The sequence below is a fragment of the Papilio polytes genome, unplaced genomic scaffold (genome assembly GCF_000836215.1).
Source record: "Papilio polytes unplaced genomic scaffold, Ppol_1.0 DF823399.1, whole genome shotgun sequence".
Taxonomy (NCBI): domain Eukaryota; kingdom Metazoa; phylum Arthropoda; class Insecta; order Lepidoptera; family Papilionidae; genus Papilio; species Papilio polytes.
In genome coordinates this window covers 3192894-3209546 of record NW_013525805.1, presented here as the reverse complement: position 1 = coordinate 3209546, position 16653 = coordinate 3192894, and the positions used below count along the sequence as shown (strand labels likewise).

Here is a 16653-nt window from a genome sequence, read left to right as displayed (position 1 = left end):
CATCACAACCTGATTCGTTAATTTCAAATTTAGTTTTAACAAATTTGATTTAACATTTTTAGTTTTAAAACTGTTTTTAATGGTGCCTTCTTTTAACAAAAATATTTATAACTTCTTATAAAGTTTAATATTCTGTAGCCACAATTGTGCTTACAGATTAAAAATGTCTTGTCTATGGTAAGCTTCAGTCGTTGCACTTAAAAAATAAGTGATTGTCTTTGAAAAGTGTTCCCGCTAGAGTTGATAGTCTATAACACGTGGTATACCGAAACTATGTTGTCTATGATACGTGGCGTGTTTATACCAGTGTGCTGAGCTCGTGGGCATCGTGGCTGAGGTCTATGGTGGCGGCGGGCACACCCGGCGTCGCAGCTCCCTCACCCGGCGGCGTGCTCGTCGGTGGCCTACAAATGAACAAATATTACACTATTTATTATCGAATACATTATTTAATGTAATGAAAGAGTTAAAAAAAATCGTTCAAATCCTTTGTAAATGCACCTCTATCTAATTTAAATCTATAAATGGATAGGCTATAACCATATTATCATGTGCAGTTTCAATTTCCGCTATTTTGGCGTAAGTAACGACTGATTGAGGTAGTGCGGATAGGAATAGACAATGAATGTCGTAAACTGTCATTTCCAAGGCATAACGTATCCATTTATAGGTATCAGTGTTGCAAGTGAATGTGATTTTTTAAACTATACGTGTTTGTATTTGTTCAATAATAATTACTGCATCTCACCTGATAATGTAAGGTCCTCCTTGCTGGAGCAACGTTATTGGGTGATTGTATGGTGCCCCAGCAACACTATGGAAGCTGACATTGCCGCTCGTCGTGTTCAAATGTCCATTACCAAGTAGAGCACCATTAGAGGTGCTAATATTCGGTGACGTAGCATTCGTTGCATTCAAATCTTGAGCTCGGAACGCTTTAACCAGATTCGTCTTCTCTTTCTGCCACACGAAGACATTGTGAACCATCGCACAGCCGCAAAAAATTATACCAACTCCAATAAACACAGATGTTACTATAGCCGGCGTTGAATGGAATTGGATGAATGTGTAGAGTATTATCCCTGGAAAAGACAAATAGCAATTAATTAAAAAAAAAACAAGGCGTGGAATAATGAATACAAACCGAATAACATATTTCATCTTAAAATCTCACTACAAGGTGGTTACAATAATTTAAGCCACATAAATAATCTTATTGTAATAATGTTTGGTTAGTTTCATCAATCTAATATCGATAATCGATATCTGAATGCAAATCGAACTTCTAATTCGACGTATATGAATAAAAATTACTATTAATGATTTCTTATAACATTAATCTTATTTAAAATTTGCCAAAGACTAAAAGAACGTGTTCGTAATTTACGTATAACCGATAAGCAAGTATTAATTACCTGTTAAAAACACCGGTATCGATATGAAGAAGCCTCCTACAGCACAAACACGCGTTATCGCCGATTTCTGCAGATATTTGTTTGATCTGTAAATAATAAAACAGATTAAAAAAAGTTTTTTTTTAAATACGTTCCTTTTAACGCTTTTCACGTTAATTTTATCGCTATGATTTTGTTAATTGACCGGGAGTCGAATAATTGTTTAATAGGCATACGATTAATCGGAATGATATTTAAAAAGGTTGCAAACATATCGAAACTCGTTTGTGAGCAGACTTAACGGATCGGGCACCTGTCGCACCGACGTCAGGGTTGTCGACTTTCACGAAATATCTGTAGGTATCATAGACTTTCACATTCGTTAAAAATCACGTAAAACAAGGTGTCACTGGTTGAAAGAAAGGAAAAGCAACCAGTTGCAATGTTGCCCTTCGAGTTTGTTTACTTTTTATTTTACAGAGCAATAAGTAGTAACTTTAAAGAATTGCTATCTGTAAACAAAATACTAACACTTCTGATATAGAGTAAGCTGAATTTTTGAGAACCAAACGCAGGATATAGATTAGACTCGTCTATTATACATAAAAATCTTCGAATTAGTATTCAGAGAATACTGTGTTTTGAATTAACTTAGCACAACCCTACACTTGATGGTGTCCCACCGGTTTTCACGTTTCCCATGTCAGTGACACTGCCATGTTTCTACATTATTATCATGTTGTGCTCATTGCTTCATTATGATCTCATATTTAAATAAATAAAATCGATAATTAAATGTAACTCGGATGACCGCTTCGAATTAACTCACTTAAAGGTTTATTAATCAAAAGCCTCAACTTTCTCACTGACGTATGAAAATTCCGTCAAAATTTGGGATATCGATCGCATAAGTTAATTCAGATATAATAATAACTTTTGTACTATATTTTTACATACACACTGTACATACTTTTATAAAACCTAGTATGGAACAGAGTTTTTGCATTATTTTCAAATTTATTAATTTTGTCAATCAACTAGATATATCAAAGAATTTTTTTTGTAAGGTTACCCCAAGTACGACGTGTTGGTTGGCGCCATTTGCAAGGGTTCTTACTAACGGTTTTTCCAATAGGCGGGTACAAACCGACATGCATCGCTGACTATAAGGGTGAGTTCACAATAAATGTATATTTGTACCCTTATTGTAACCATAAATAATTTACATTTGTAAGCTTAAGAGCCCGCAAATACAACATAGTTATCTGTTTAAATAAAACCGATACAATATTGTCCCAGTGATTGTTCGACCCTGGCAACACAATTGTCAATGTAAATACGCATTTATATCTCGTTAATTACTCCGTTTACAAACAGATAAATCTTACAAAATTAAAACAATGGCACAATACGTATAAATAAAACCTTTAATACAATATCTTTAATAGATCCAGATTTAAATCTAATCCGTGCAATACAATAATTCTCGTATAATCGTTAGTAAACAATAATTTTGATTAAATGCACGCAGTTTAAGATTATGTTATCAGAAGTTTGCGCTTCACAGCCGCAAGTACACGAATTCAGTTCTATCAGCTGACAGGACCGGTTCCCTACGTGTCTACTGCACAAATTCCAAATAACAGGTACGTATAGTTATAGTGAACATTCCTCGCTTTCGACTCGTGAGATTTTTATTTTCGAATGCTGACGAAATGGCGGGAAACGTTCTCGAAATGATCGACGATCAAAGATAAAATATCCATATTACATCGGTATCTTCGAATATATGGCAACATTTATGTTAACTAATTATTGAAAGTAAATTAATTCTAATTCGAATCCTATTTGAGCTTAAAAAATATCCTGAATTTTTATTTATCCTTACGCCATCTTTATTGTTTCTTAATTATAATATTGATCGTTATAGACAAATCTATATTTTTGACGTTGATGCTGTCATTCTTGTCACTGTAGCGGCGGCAAATGTTTTCGCGCCATCCTTTGTTTGCGTTCAGAAATAGTAGTTTAAAGTCGTAATTCATAACAATTTCACGTCACAATATGAAACAATGGACGCTTATCTTTACCCTACTTTGTTATCATATAATGTAAATTATACTTAGACTTAACACCATCGTTAAGAGCATCTATATAATAAAGCTTTAATAGTTTTGAAGTTGGACATATTCCGTATGTTAGAGAAAATTTTTGTAAGTACATTATTTCAATAATCATAGAGCAGCGTTTGTCACAATTTATTTAGGTTATTTCGATAACTAGAAACTTGTCTAGACAAGTCTGCTTTAAAGGTAAACAGTTTGACGTTTCCGGTTTTTAACGAGGTGACCATTCTATGTGGTCGATATTTAAGTTAAAAATAAATTTGTAATTTTCTAATTCTCTACAATACAAAAGAAAACCTTTAAAAGATTTAACACATTTTAATGACATTTCTTTGAGGGAATATTTTGTATAAGCTTCTAATCGCGACTTTTTAGTGTGGAAGTATCCAGTTTACATACAAAAATACAAATCTTTACTCTTTGTGATATTAGCGTAGAGTAGACAACAGGATTATGCAAATTAGATGCCAAAAATTAAGGTCTAAGATAAGCTTCCCAATGTAATATTTCAGTCTAACGATAAGATTTAAATTATTACACAAAAAAAACTTATTAAAATTCATCGAATATCTTTTTGCTCTGACCATAGACAGATTATCTTTTTAAATGTGATAAATTAAAGGATGTCCAGCCAGCTGCATCGTAATCGTATGTTTTGAATTCCTTATCTACACGAGCAGCGGTTTATTTTTTCTTTTTCTGTTACACGTTGGATTCTTAACTTTACTATTAAAATATTTTTATAAGCGACTTATTCCCAAAAAAAAAATAACTTATCATGTAAAATGTCAATGATATAAAACCATAACACGGATTTGCTTGTCTATGATTTTTTGTAAGAAATTAAATGATGAGTGTTGTAGTGGTTAGAATTTTTTTTCTTACCTGCCAACGTTTTTATATGATAGAGCCTGAATAGTTTGAGGTATGCCATTTAAGAGCGGCGATGTAGAAGAATTTGCAAGGAATGCATTTTATTATTATTGTATTGGCAGGTAAAAATTAACTGTAAACTCTTTTGCGACTACTTTGAAGTATAACTTTGCGAGATAACAGCAAATAAAATAACAAAACATTTAAAAAATAAATGTAATGTACAAGGATTTGTGCTCTTATGACATTAAATCTACAATTTCTTTTTATTTATTAAAAACCAAAATGTCATTTATTCGAATGAGGCATTAATGTTCATTTTTGTCACGATTCAATAACAAAAAAACACGCAGACGAATTGAGTACCTCCTTCTTTTGGGAAGTCGGTCAAAAATACGTTGATATCTACCAAGTAGGGCTTCGTTTAACACATTTTCCATATGTTAATCTATTTTAAAATACTGCCTCAATAATCATATTACATGCATATGTATGACAAGGGATTTCCTTTGCTGCAGGTGAATGGTAAATGAAAATCTTTTAAAGCAACTTGTACGGCTTTTGTACCTTCGTAAGGGCGTATTTCCTATCTCACTTGTCAAAGACATTTTTTATCTATTACTTGTTAACAATTCAGTTAACTGTATTAGAATTTTCACCATTAAAAAACAAACATATTAAATGCGTTGTAGATTCGATCGTAATCTCAGATTATAGATTTTTTTTTATAATACTTAAGAAGAAAACATATTTAAAAATGTAATAATATCTGCTATTAAAAATGGACATTATTTATATCTATATTATCTGAGAATAAACAAAAACTATATGAGTACAAATAATGAAACATCCTGTACACACGAGGACGTCCTCACTTAGCGGGCTTCGTAACCCGTTTGATACAACTCTATAAGGTATGTTGTATTTCCCATATCGAACGACGGATACGAAAGAATACAGGAAACTTAACTTATATCACACTAGTCGCGGAGATAACAATTACGAAAATTGTAAAATAACAGTGAGTTTTCCCTGGATTATACCTGTACAAAACATAGCAATTAGGGTAGCGCGTTGTTAGGAAACCTGGGCGATTGATAGAAAGGGGCGTCACAGATCTGAAAATTATACAATCTCACATAAACCTAATAAAGCTGCTATTTTTTTTTATAACATAAGATGGCAAACGAGCAAGCGGCCACCTGAATCCGCCAAAATGGCGAAGCGACCGCTGCCCATAGACATCTGCAATTGCAGTTGCGTCGCCTACCCTTATCCGACGGAGGAGGAGACGCACATAAAGAGGATATTTCCTCTTCCTATGCATTTCCTCCATCGTCAAATCCACTTCCCCTTCCCCTTCCCCTTCCCATCCTCTCATAAGAAAAGGGTGGTAAAGAGAAAGGGACTTAAATTAGGCCTCCTGCACCACACTCATCAGACGAAACACGGCATTGGTTTCATTTTACGCCTGTCTTCTGTGTGGTAGTATTACACCGGGCGTGCCGGCCCTGCTAGTGCTAAGATGTTAAAGCGGGCACTACCACTGTTAGTAAAAGGGCGCCATAGAAATCACGCCCAGGGTGCTAGTAGCGCTGTAAGCGGTAATGGCTGTGGAATACTACTGAAATAAATATACTACGTTGCGTTTCGTCTTGATGTAATACCAATTGTAGACGCTACACGATTCCTTATCTAGACTATATCTAGGTGTGTTGTTTCAAACAAACCGAATAGATTGCACGCTTATTCAATATTCATTGTTAATCTATGTTACTCTTTGTCATCAATAATTTTGTCAATACATAAAAAAAAAATCATTCTTTGTATTTCCCATCACTGTGTTGTTCAATAGTGTGCCATAACATATCCAATTAGAGCAATAGTAGGTTAAATTAGGTCTCAGACAATAATACGCCTTAGACCTAGTTTTTACTTTTGTAGACAGAAACCATTCAAATGACTAAGCTTTTATATATGGATATAAATACATATTCAGGACTATCGCATTGTAATAATGTTATGCAATTAGAATTATTTAACGTAAATAGTATTAAAAAGGCATAGTCTACTTTGTCGAAAAGTCTAGAATAGAGTCGTTTTATTAATTTCTATTACCTTCAAATCAACTGCTTACAATTTTCTCCATCAATCTATACTATTATAATAAAGCGTAAACACATACTTCTTTGTTGCCTAAGATGTCAGCAATTGCAGCATATTTTTGAATAATGCTTTTTTTAAATAAAAAGCCCTACACTTACGTCACGCTTTAGGCTATATATTTTCACGCCATTAAACTTAGGGGTAATTTATTTAGATAAAATCCCTAATGTGGGAAAGAGACCATAAGTTGCTGCCAATATTAAGGAAACGAGATTGCCAAGGTTTGTCATGTCATGTCAGTTTGACATTTGCTATTGATAATTTGACAAATGTAAACAATAAAATAAAATTTTCATAATTCCATGCGGATGAAGCCGCACGGGAACAGCTAGTCATACATAAAGGTACGCGAACTGATTTGTTAACCTTCTTGCTCAGAACCTATTAAGGCAAAACGTATATCAAAAAAAGGTTAATAATGATGAAACGTGGGCTGACCGGTTATGACCAGTTCTGACCTCGTCAACCTTTATAGGCATCCTTCCCACATGAAAATATAATAGGGTCACAGGGTATTCTCAAACAAAAAAATCTATATAGAGTTAAGCCGTTATATTGTAAAGAATTAAGAAGAGCCTATAACCTCAAAATCTATTACTTAATACAAAAAACAATGGTTCAAATTATTTTGACCTGTTATGAAACATTATTGTCTATTTCATTCGTAAATAGAGGTTGTGATTGTGACTATCTAAAAAGATTCAACAGGACAATATCTAGAATCAAGTATTTTAATCAACAAATCAAATGTATAGGCTTATTTTCTCTAATTACTCGTAATAACACTTCACAACAAATTAAATAGACCTATTTCTCACAAAAAAACTACTAGGAACGTTTTGAAACCGCCAAATCAATCACGTTGACAATATTTTTTCACGATCTTTAAAAGGTTATGTTTAAAAAAAGGCCCAAGTATTTAATGAGACCAAAAAGTAAACCAAGAGATTCAAGGCTACAGGCCTGCCCACCTAAAGGTGTTTCATAATCTAAATTATGCGCATAAATTATGACTGGTTAGCGGTCCATCACAAAATACTTTTTTGTTTTTTAATTTTTGGATGAATTTGCTTTGATGAACACCCCGTTTCGGCGAATCATCTGACAGATGACATAAGGAGCAGAATTGACAGATTAGTAATGTGCGTTTCCGAACTGATGAAATTGTATTAAAAATTAAAAAGTATATTTATCTCTGGTTATTCAATTTATTGTAGGAATGTAAGAAGTTAAAAATGTTTAACAAACGACAACTTAAATTAAGATTGTCGACAAAACGACAATAGTTAAGCCTCGGTAATTTCTCTTGATTCCTTCGAGTTGAATACACAATTAACAGAAAATAACTGGTTTAAATAAAAGCAGGTTTATTTACGTTTACACAGAACTAAAAACGTTCTGTTTAACATAGAGAAAAGGTCTCGGGGTAAAGTTTTTTCATGGTTACCAGGGCGGAACATAGACAATCCAGCGTATATCATATGTGAAAACTCGTTCTCACGTGCACATCTCAGTGAATAAATTAAATGCATTCTGTTAGGGCTTTTGTTTTTACAACTAAAACATACACCAACATCTTATGTATGTATAAAAATAATCACTGAATAAATTTTTTTAGTAATTCAAACCATATTTATTCGTAGTTCCAAGTCATATTTCGGTACGCGTGTACAGTCGTGTCAAAAACAATTATAGAAACATTACATAATGAGTGTACTGTCACAAACAAAAATTAGTTGTTAATGTTAGATACTTGAACTGAAGTTCGTTACAATTTAAAGTACAATCGAGTCCAGAAATAACAATAACCAATTCAGTATTAATGAAGTGTGATAACAATGGCAATGGTCAATGAACGACCGAATAATTAAATGCCGTATAATTAGTTAACAATAGGTGTTGTATGTCACGAACTTTAAATAATGAACATAAAAAATGAATGGTGAAAAAATTAAGGGAGTGACGATTGATTTACGGAAGATCAATCTATCCTTATCTAATACATAGTGTGTGATAAGGACAGATATATGAACTTACCTTATTGACATTTGTTTACGTTTAATTACCTTAAGTTGAGCATTACCCAAACAGGACGAAAGTGAAGGGATTTGCCAATCGAATTTGATAAGTTAAGAAATCGCTAGTCGGCGTCTTTTTTCGTTAATTCTAACACAAATATTGTCTTATTATAATGGGCTACGTAAGTACATTAAAGTAAAAGGAAAATTAAATCCATTTAGAAACAAAGTTTAAAGAATCAAAGTCCATAAATTATTGCACAATTTTTTTTTAAAAACCTATTGTCATTTCGGTCATTCTGTATGAAAAAGACGGAGATAGCAATTGTTTTGGTTATAAGAAGCATGGTTGGGTACGTCATTTGTCATGATTGCGTCCGTAAGGAATTTGAATGGGTGTGTTGAGTTGAAAAAAAGTTCTATCTCAGAAACAGGTTAGATGGGCATTGAGCAGGGCGAAGGCAAGGTCGACTCAACGAATACCGATTATTTCCGGTTGACGATACCCTTGATTTAGATTGAAATGTAGAAGATAGTCTAATATTTCTTTCTCTGCGAATACATACGGTACATGAGACTCGAATGGCGAGAGGTGCCGAGACATTGCGAAACATCACGAGAAGGTAAAGGGGGCTATAATGAAATACATGTATTTAAATTTTAATTGAAAATACATATTGGCTAGTAAATTATATTTAAAGTTTTTGACGGGAAATTGATAAATCTAAAGCTATGTTTTGTTAAAGAGTTGCCTTATACTAAAGAAAAAGAGTTTGCTGAACAAATATTGATGAAAATTCCTTTGTGAATTAAAGTGTAAAGCTTAAAAATTATACAAAGAATTTCTGCCTCCTTTAAGGTTTTGTTTACATAATTAAAAACTTTCATTTTCAACATAACGTCCTACTATGTAACTTCTGTTTAATTTTATTACAATGTAAGTATTATACCAATTCGATTATGTTAAAAACCTTATGCAATTATTACAAAAAAAAAAACATCTTTTAAATTGAATCGGCAGAAATACTAGGCGTCAAAGCGCTAAAATGTCATTAGCCGCGCTTGTTTTACAAAAATGTCTTTTGTTTGTTAGTAATAAGAAATGTTGAATTATTTGTACTCTTCTACGATTTGGACATTATCGTGTATTTCTTAGAATTTAATTGAAGAACGTAGACTTAAAAAATGCGCATTTAGCATGTCTACTGTATTTAGGTTAGGTTAATAGTTGCGTGTTTGATTATCATTTCAATGAGAAAAACGAACATTGAATTGAAGGTGGTGATTTAAAAAGGCAAAATGTATTTAAAAATGAACGAGTGAACTGATTTGTCAACAAAAAATGCACAAAATAGGGTTGCCTCTTACACAAATGTTGTAAATTTTTAAGCCGATAAAAATACCATATTCTCATATTTTTATAAGTCTTTAATTGTTTTTAAGACATTTTATTTTTTTCAACGTATATTAAATACTGGCCAGTGATTCATCATGTCAATGTCAACAGAAAAAAGTAAAATGAAACTTTATTGCGTGACAAAAAAGTTAAAAATAAAAAGTAGCCCTTCCCAGACATGTTTATTACAAACGTGGGAACGTAGACGGGAATCGTATCGACGTTATTGACATGCAAGGGAAGAATTTCGCGAAAGCGTACAATGAAAATTGAGCACTAACACATTAGCAACAAAACTGAAAATCTAATGGGAATCTAATGCTGACATTTACGATATGGGAATCTGAATAGAGATGTACATTGTAATGTAATTGAAAATGAATTTTATTGTCTCGTTAATAAAATCTAAAATTCAATGAGTAACAATTGTTATGGGAACTAAGTATGGACACGAACGAGGCAAGGTTTTGTGTAAGAACCGGTCTCAAATATTTGCGGCTGACCTCGTGCCGTAGTTCATTCAATAACTTCGATAGATTGTACCTATGAACGTGCTTTTTACTAGCACTTTTTAAATGACAAATAGTACTACTACATATATTACTGGCATTAACAACTTTATTGCATGAGAATACGGTTGATTGTCGACTGGCTGTAGTTAAATTCGAACGCAGACTTGAATCAAGATATATGTGGATACAAGTGCTTGGAAAACATGCGAATAGTTTTTTGCCTTATATGAATATAGTCATACTTTGTAACAAGTGACTTTAAACATTTCTTCGTTACCTTGAATCCATAAGGCGTTCACGTAATGATAAAACAAGTTAGAAATACGCTGTTTATTTGTAGTTCCTTAGTATTAGTAATAGTAAAATATAGCCTATGTTACTCACAGATAAATTACCTTTCTAAAGGTGAAAGAATTTTTAAAATCCGCCCAGTAGATTTTGAGATATTTCAATACTTACAAAAATCTTTCCTCTTTATAATATTAGTACAGATAATAAAACTAGATTGAAATCAATTAAAAAGATAGCTTGGTACTCAGTACATGGCACATTTAAAAACAATGGACGCATTAAGAATCTCCCATCGTAATAAAAAGGTAACAAAAGATGGCGGCGTAATTTTTTTTAAATTGATTCCTGTACAAGAACACACAGATTTTTTTACAGAATTTAACTGGCACGTATTAAAATGAAAAAAAAACTTTTTAAGGGTTATCAAAGAAGGTTATTTTTAAAACAGATAAAACTGCAATGTTATTGCACGTTACACAAGGAAGCACATGTATGAAATATGTTATCATAACAACGGTCTTCCTAATCGCTGTCACTAGGGTGACCATGTTGTAAAATAAAAGGTAAAAAAATAAAGTCTTACGCACGAAACCTGTAAGGTCCATCCTTAATGGTAAACTATTATACGTAATATATAATACGAATAACTAAAAAACTATTAGGCGATTTCAAAATTTCATCTACCATTTTAAAAAGCTGCGTTATCAGTAACATATGCTGTTTTTTATTTTCGCGGAGACGAAATCGCAAGCAACAGCTAGTAAAGTATATTAATATCCAAAAATGAATATAATATCCATACACATAAAATTAAAAATCCGTACTTGTCCTGGTATAACTCATCAAACTTAACACTATTAAAAAGATGGTAAAGATAAGGTTTTAATAAATCTATTTAGTAACCAACTTCAAAACACGAGTTAAAAAATCGTAGATTTTCTGTTTATTCATAAATATTTATTTTACCATTCTAGCTAAGCTCTAAGCTTGTGCTAGGATAAGATTTATGGATTTGAACTCTCGACCAAGAGACCGGAAATCCGCACCACTAACCGCGACTATTGGCGCTTTCAATAAACAAATACAATCTTTCAAAATATTAAAACTTGGCAACCCTATTAATCGGTGTTATTTTCGGTTTACCTACTTGCAGCAATGCACGCTCGTATTGTACACATTACACGCTACAGACTACATTACACATTTCGGACTTCGTATTCCCCGCGCGTATACAATTCACGTAATTTTAAGATTCACTGGACACCGTAATAACTCAAGAACACGGATCTGTTAAATGCATTTTACGTGATTCTAATGTAATTATATTTATGTCCTGGTAGCTTTAATATAGTCAAATTTTGACTTATCAAAGGGCTTATCTGTCACAGATGTCTACCTCTTCTAGATAAAGGATAGGATAAACTGTGAAAAGTCCCACTTTTCCTCCGTCAAGTCCAAGTCTCGCATTATTTTCTATGCCTGTTTTTGTTTTTTGTTTAAAATTAAACGTCGTCAAAACATTATAAACCGGCCAGTCACCTGAACACTTTATGTAACGTCTAACATGACTACTTTTTTGCAACTGCAACAATGTTATGCTATAACCCGACTACCTGTCATTGCCATTGCTGTACTGGAATTGAACTAGTTATACTGAGGTCACCGAATACTCTATACTGTTATGTCCAATCTTATAATACCACTCGATTTACATAGTAGTAAACAGAGAGAGAAGTTTTAAAGCTTAAAATGGACTCTATTAATAGACAATAATTACAACTGTAGACACATAATATCGTCAGATCTTTTAGAGATTGTTATAAGTCAGACCCTAAGTTATATTAGAAAATATAATACTTCTCAACAAGGTTTCTCTTGAAACTGCCTTCCGCAGTCGTGTTGTGGAATAGTTTGTCTTCGGTGGTATTTAAAACCGCTACACGTTTGCCCTCTTCTCTTATTAAATGTTTATGTAAATTGTTATTATATTAATTAGTTATGGCAGAATCATTTACTAATTTTATTTTTTAATCAAGTCTGTCACTCAACGGGATACTGAGGAGTCAATTAACGGATGTTTCATGTAACATTTTAAAGTCTTAGTGCTTACATCTAGTTATAAAACTGGCTTACGACTGGTTACTTCTTAGTAGAGAGCTTGTAGGTTGATAGAGTTATTCTGTGACTTGAAGAAGCATTTCAATAAAATACATTTCAGCATTACAGAAATTGATATTTGAATATTAGTAAAGCCTAAATGTATTTTAAATGATACAGAGTATTAAAGTTCATTGCTATTGGCACATTGTAAGACAAAATACCGGTGCGGGCCTTCCGCGTTGGCTCCATAGGTATTTGCGTTGCCACATTCCGCCCGGAGCACTAGAGCAGGCCATAGACACGACAAACCATAGATACGGGAACCATAGACGTAGAATTATCTATGGAATTTCGCTATCTCTGTCATTAACTGCACAGAACACATGCGTATTGCGGAATGGAATTTAGAATGGGTTTAAAACACGCCTAGTTGACACGTATTAAATCTAAGATTGTAATTTTAATTCCTATATTGACTAAATATTTAAGTAATTTATGTATAGGAGAATTAATTATAGTAAATAATAGTTAATGAAGCTGTAGCTTAGCTTGTTTTAGTATACCTTTAACTCGTTATATTTATTGTGATGATTGTAAACATTTGTTGGTTTAAAAACTTTTTATCCCTGTCCACTTCAGTAAACTAAACAAGGCGTAAATGCAACGCCTAGCTGATATCTGACTTGCTTTAAAAATAATATACTAAATAAACAGACTACTGACGCGAATAAAATGAAAATAAAAAGAATTTCTTCGCCAGATGGCCCGTCGATCGAAGTATTCGGTTTCGCGGATGAATTCCAAACGTGTCCCTTAGTGTGAACACACATTACATTGTTACTATGTTGTTTATATCGAAGACTATCTTTCGCCCTTGACTCCGATCGTGTGGGATTGAAAAAACAAAACTGAGTAGCCTATATGTTCTACCAGACTATCTTCTACATCTATGCCAAATTTCATCAAAATCCGTTCAGCCGTTTAGGCCACAAACTCTAACAAACATCCATCCATGTAAACTTTCGCATTAATAATATTAGTAAGATTCTCAAATGTTTTTCACGTTGACTGTTTTCACTGCTTTTAGTCAACCTGTAGCTTCAATCTTTTTGTGATTTGTGAACCTTTAAGTATCCTAACATCGTACATCCCAACAGATTTTAGGTGGATCCCAAGGGAACAATCTGAGAATCACTGGTCTTATTAATAAAATGGATATCGTTACTCACATCAGTAATAGCTCTATTTTTGTTATACCGTAAATGTTTTAGTGTTTACGGAAATAAATATAAAGATGGGTGTATACTTTTTATATGCAATAAAAAATGTTTCAACGCAAACTCTTTTGTGCATAGTCATTTTTTTACTTGACGCTGATAGTCTCGACTATGAAAAGGATTATTCTTGTCGGTTTTTGAAACGTGAGATCGTTTTCGACTCACAGATATTTTAATCTATCGAGACTTCTTAATTCGTTGAGGGAGAGACATAAACAAGAAATAGAATACAATAGACTTCTGTTAAGTTCTTCAAGCTTTTCTATCTCTCCTTAAGTTACTCTCCATTCATGAAACTCTATTCGTAGGCACCTTATCATTCTTAAGCGTTCAATTATAGAAGACCATATTGGCTCGTGCCAACGGTTTTGTTATCAACGTTCGAATGCGGGAGGCAAACTTTTTATCGTCATTCACGAATAACCGCCAACGACGACCGTTAGCACCTGCCCAATACGGACGAGTATCGGGTGTACAAACAACCGAAAAAATCACCTTCTAATAGATTGAATACACAAGCACCAAAATAGATTTCCTATTTAAAGTAAATAATTTAACGCTGTCTATATGAATTGATTTTGTCAGTTATTACAATATTGTTGAATGATTGTTTTATATCGTAATTTTTTCGCGATCTAATGCAGTATTGCAATATGACCACGATCAAAATTCCTACATCTCTTTCCATGTTTAAGAAATTTTTGGTGCCAAAATCTTGTATTGATGATAATAACTAATATTCCGTAGTTTAATTCAAATTCATGACTTCTTATCTGAAATTTAATCCATCGGAGCTTTAAAAAACCTGTCCTAGTTAGATTGTAATATTTAAAGTAGATGTTCTAAGTGTGATAACACAGTTAATGGTGAGTTAATATTAGCAACTGCAAACTGCAGCCGTTTAGCTCGAGCTTGAGATAATGGGAACGAAACGAGGCTCGCACCGTCATATGGACCGCGATAACACCGGTCCTGACATGTCGAGCTCGCGCCCGCTGTTCAGCCGCGAGACGAACAAATATTTAAAATCCGCGGCGACCGGCGCGTGAGGGCGAGCGGGCGCGCACCGCGATCGCGTACACTATCTACCCGGCATAGCACCGGCACGTAATCACCGCAACCGGTTCTCAGACATTCTTAACGGATAAGAGGCGAGCTGCGGCCTGAAGGTGGAGGCAACTCACCGGCCGTTGGGCGCCGAAGGCGAGTGCACCAGCTTCACCGCGAACAGGAACTGTATCGCGCACACGAGCAGGCAGCACAGGTTCAGCGACAGAGTCAACGCGCACAGGGCCAATGTCACTTCGTACACCACCGCGAACTCCTCGGGCGCGCTCGTTGCCGGCGCTGAGATTTTGAGCAGGAAGAGTAACGCCAAAAGCGCCAGCAATAGGCTGACAAGGCACAGCAATGCCAGCGACGTCAGTGCTTCCTCCGTGGCTGCTCGCGAGCTGCGACTCCTCATGCCCACCGAGCGCGGCTGCAAACCCGGTGCGGTACCATTGGCCAGTTTGGGCGGAGAGGAAATGGGCACAGGCGCCGCCACCTGCGGCGGCGCGGGCGCTGGCTGGCCGCCGGGGCTGACGCTAGCTGAAGTGCCGCCCACCGAGTGCTTGGAGGAGTCCAGCGTGGAGACGTTAAGCGGCAGGTGGTGGTGCGGCCGCCGTGGCATGTTCTGGTATCGGTGGTCGGCATCATTAGCCGCCGGCGGCCGCGTCGCATGCTTCAACATAGCGCGGCGCTCACGCCGTGGGCGGCCATCCCGCCGACTGGTTCTCCGGCATGCGGCCGGTGAGGTGCGCGACACGATCGCTCCGCTCGGCGGGCGCGACTCGACTGCCGCCGGCCCCCTCGGCGCGGCTACCTGTGATGACGTCACGGTGCAGGGTGCACCGCCACCGGCTGTCACCACCATGCGCTGCAAGCTGCGTGCTACGACCACGGGACCAACCCTAGCTGGGGTATCAAACCGTCATCATCATGAACCTGCATCATACTCGAAATATTTTATTTACAATCACTTGTTGATGTTTTTTGCAGTGTTTACAAACTACGCGAATCAAATTATATGCGTGTGCACATTATAAAGGAATTTGTAACTCATCACACACAATCACTTTTATTGATACGGTTTTAACAATAGTTTTATTTCCCATCTTCAATATGTATCAATATGTCCTTGGCGGTATTTCCAAACCAATACGACTTAAGGTCCTTTAAGAAACGAGCCTATCATTTTCTCAAAGGCCGGCAAAGCATCTGTAGTTCCTCTGGTGTTGCGGATGTCCATGGGCGTCGTTGACCACCTTGGTGTTCACGCCGCTCGTTTGCCCCCTTTTATTTAAAAAAATAGTGTACTTAGCATTTGCATCAAACCAAATTATCTACTTGACAGTCATAACTGCTTGTCGTCAATTTGAGACGTTTTATCATCGTTTATATTTACTTTCAACTCAAACAATGACAAGTTGGTAAACGCAAATATTGAACGTTCATTGTT

At 35.1% G+C, this 16653-nt stretch overlaps 1 protein-coding gene across 1 annotated transcript; it reads right to left on the bottom strand.

Moving 5' to 3' along the window:
* Positions 1-168: 168 nt before the first annotated feature.
* LOC106104845 lies at positions 169-16083 on the bottom strand. The gene is made up of 4 exons (XM_013285021.1): positions 15338-16083; positions 1416-1501; positions 749-1082; positions 169-404 (listed from the first exon to the last, which is right to left on the bottom strand). Exons 1-4 carry the CDS (start codon positions 16066-16068, stop codon positions 299-301), a joined length of 1257 nt encoding a protein of 418 aa, XP_013140475.1. The 5' UTR covers positions 16069-16083; the 3' UTR covers positions 169-298.
* Between the last annotated feature and the right edge of the window lie 570 nt (positions 16084-16653).

What these genes read in the sequence shown, in the direction of transcription:
- LOC106104845 (XM_013285021.1), bottom strand. Translation starts at nt 16,068, where the DNA reads ATGGTGGTGACAGCCGGTGGCGGTGCACCCTGCACCGTGACGTCATCA. An exon ending in CCTTCGGCGCCCAACGGCCG is followed by an intron (nt 1,502 to 15,337) that starts GTGAGTTGCCTC and finishes TATTATTTACAG; the next exon opens with ATCAAACAAATATCTGCAGA. An exon ending in GGAGGACCTTACATTATCAG is followed by an intron (nt 405 to 748) that starts GTGAGATGCAGT and finishes GTTCATTTGTAG; the next exon opens with GCCACCGACGAGCACGCCGC.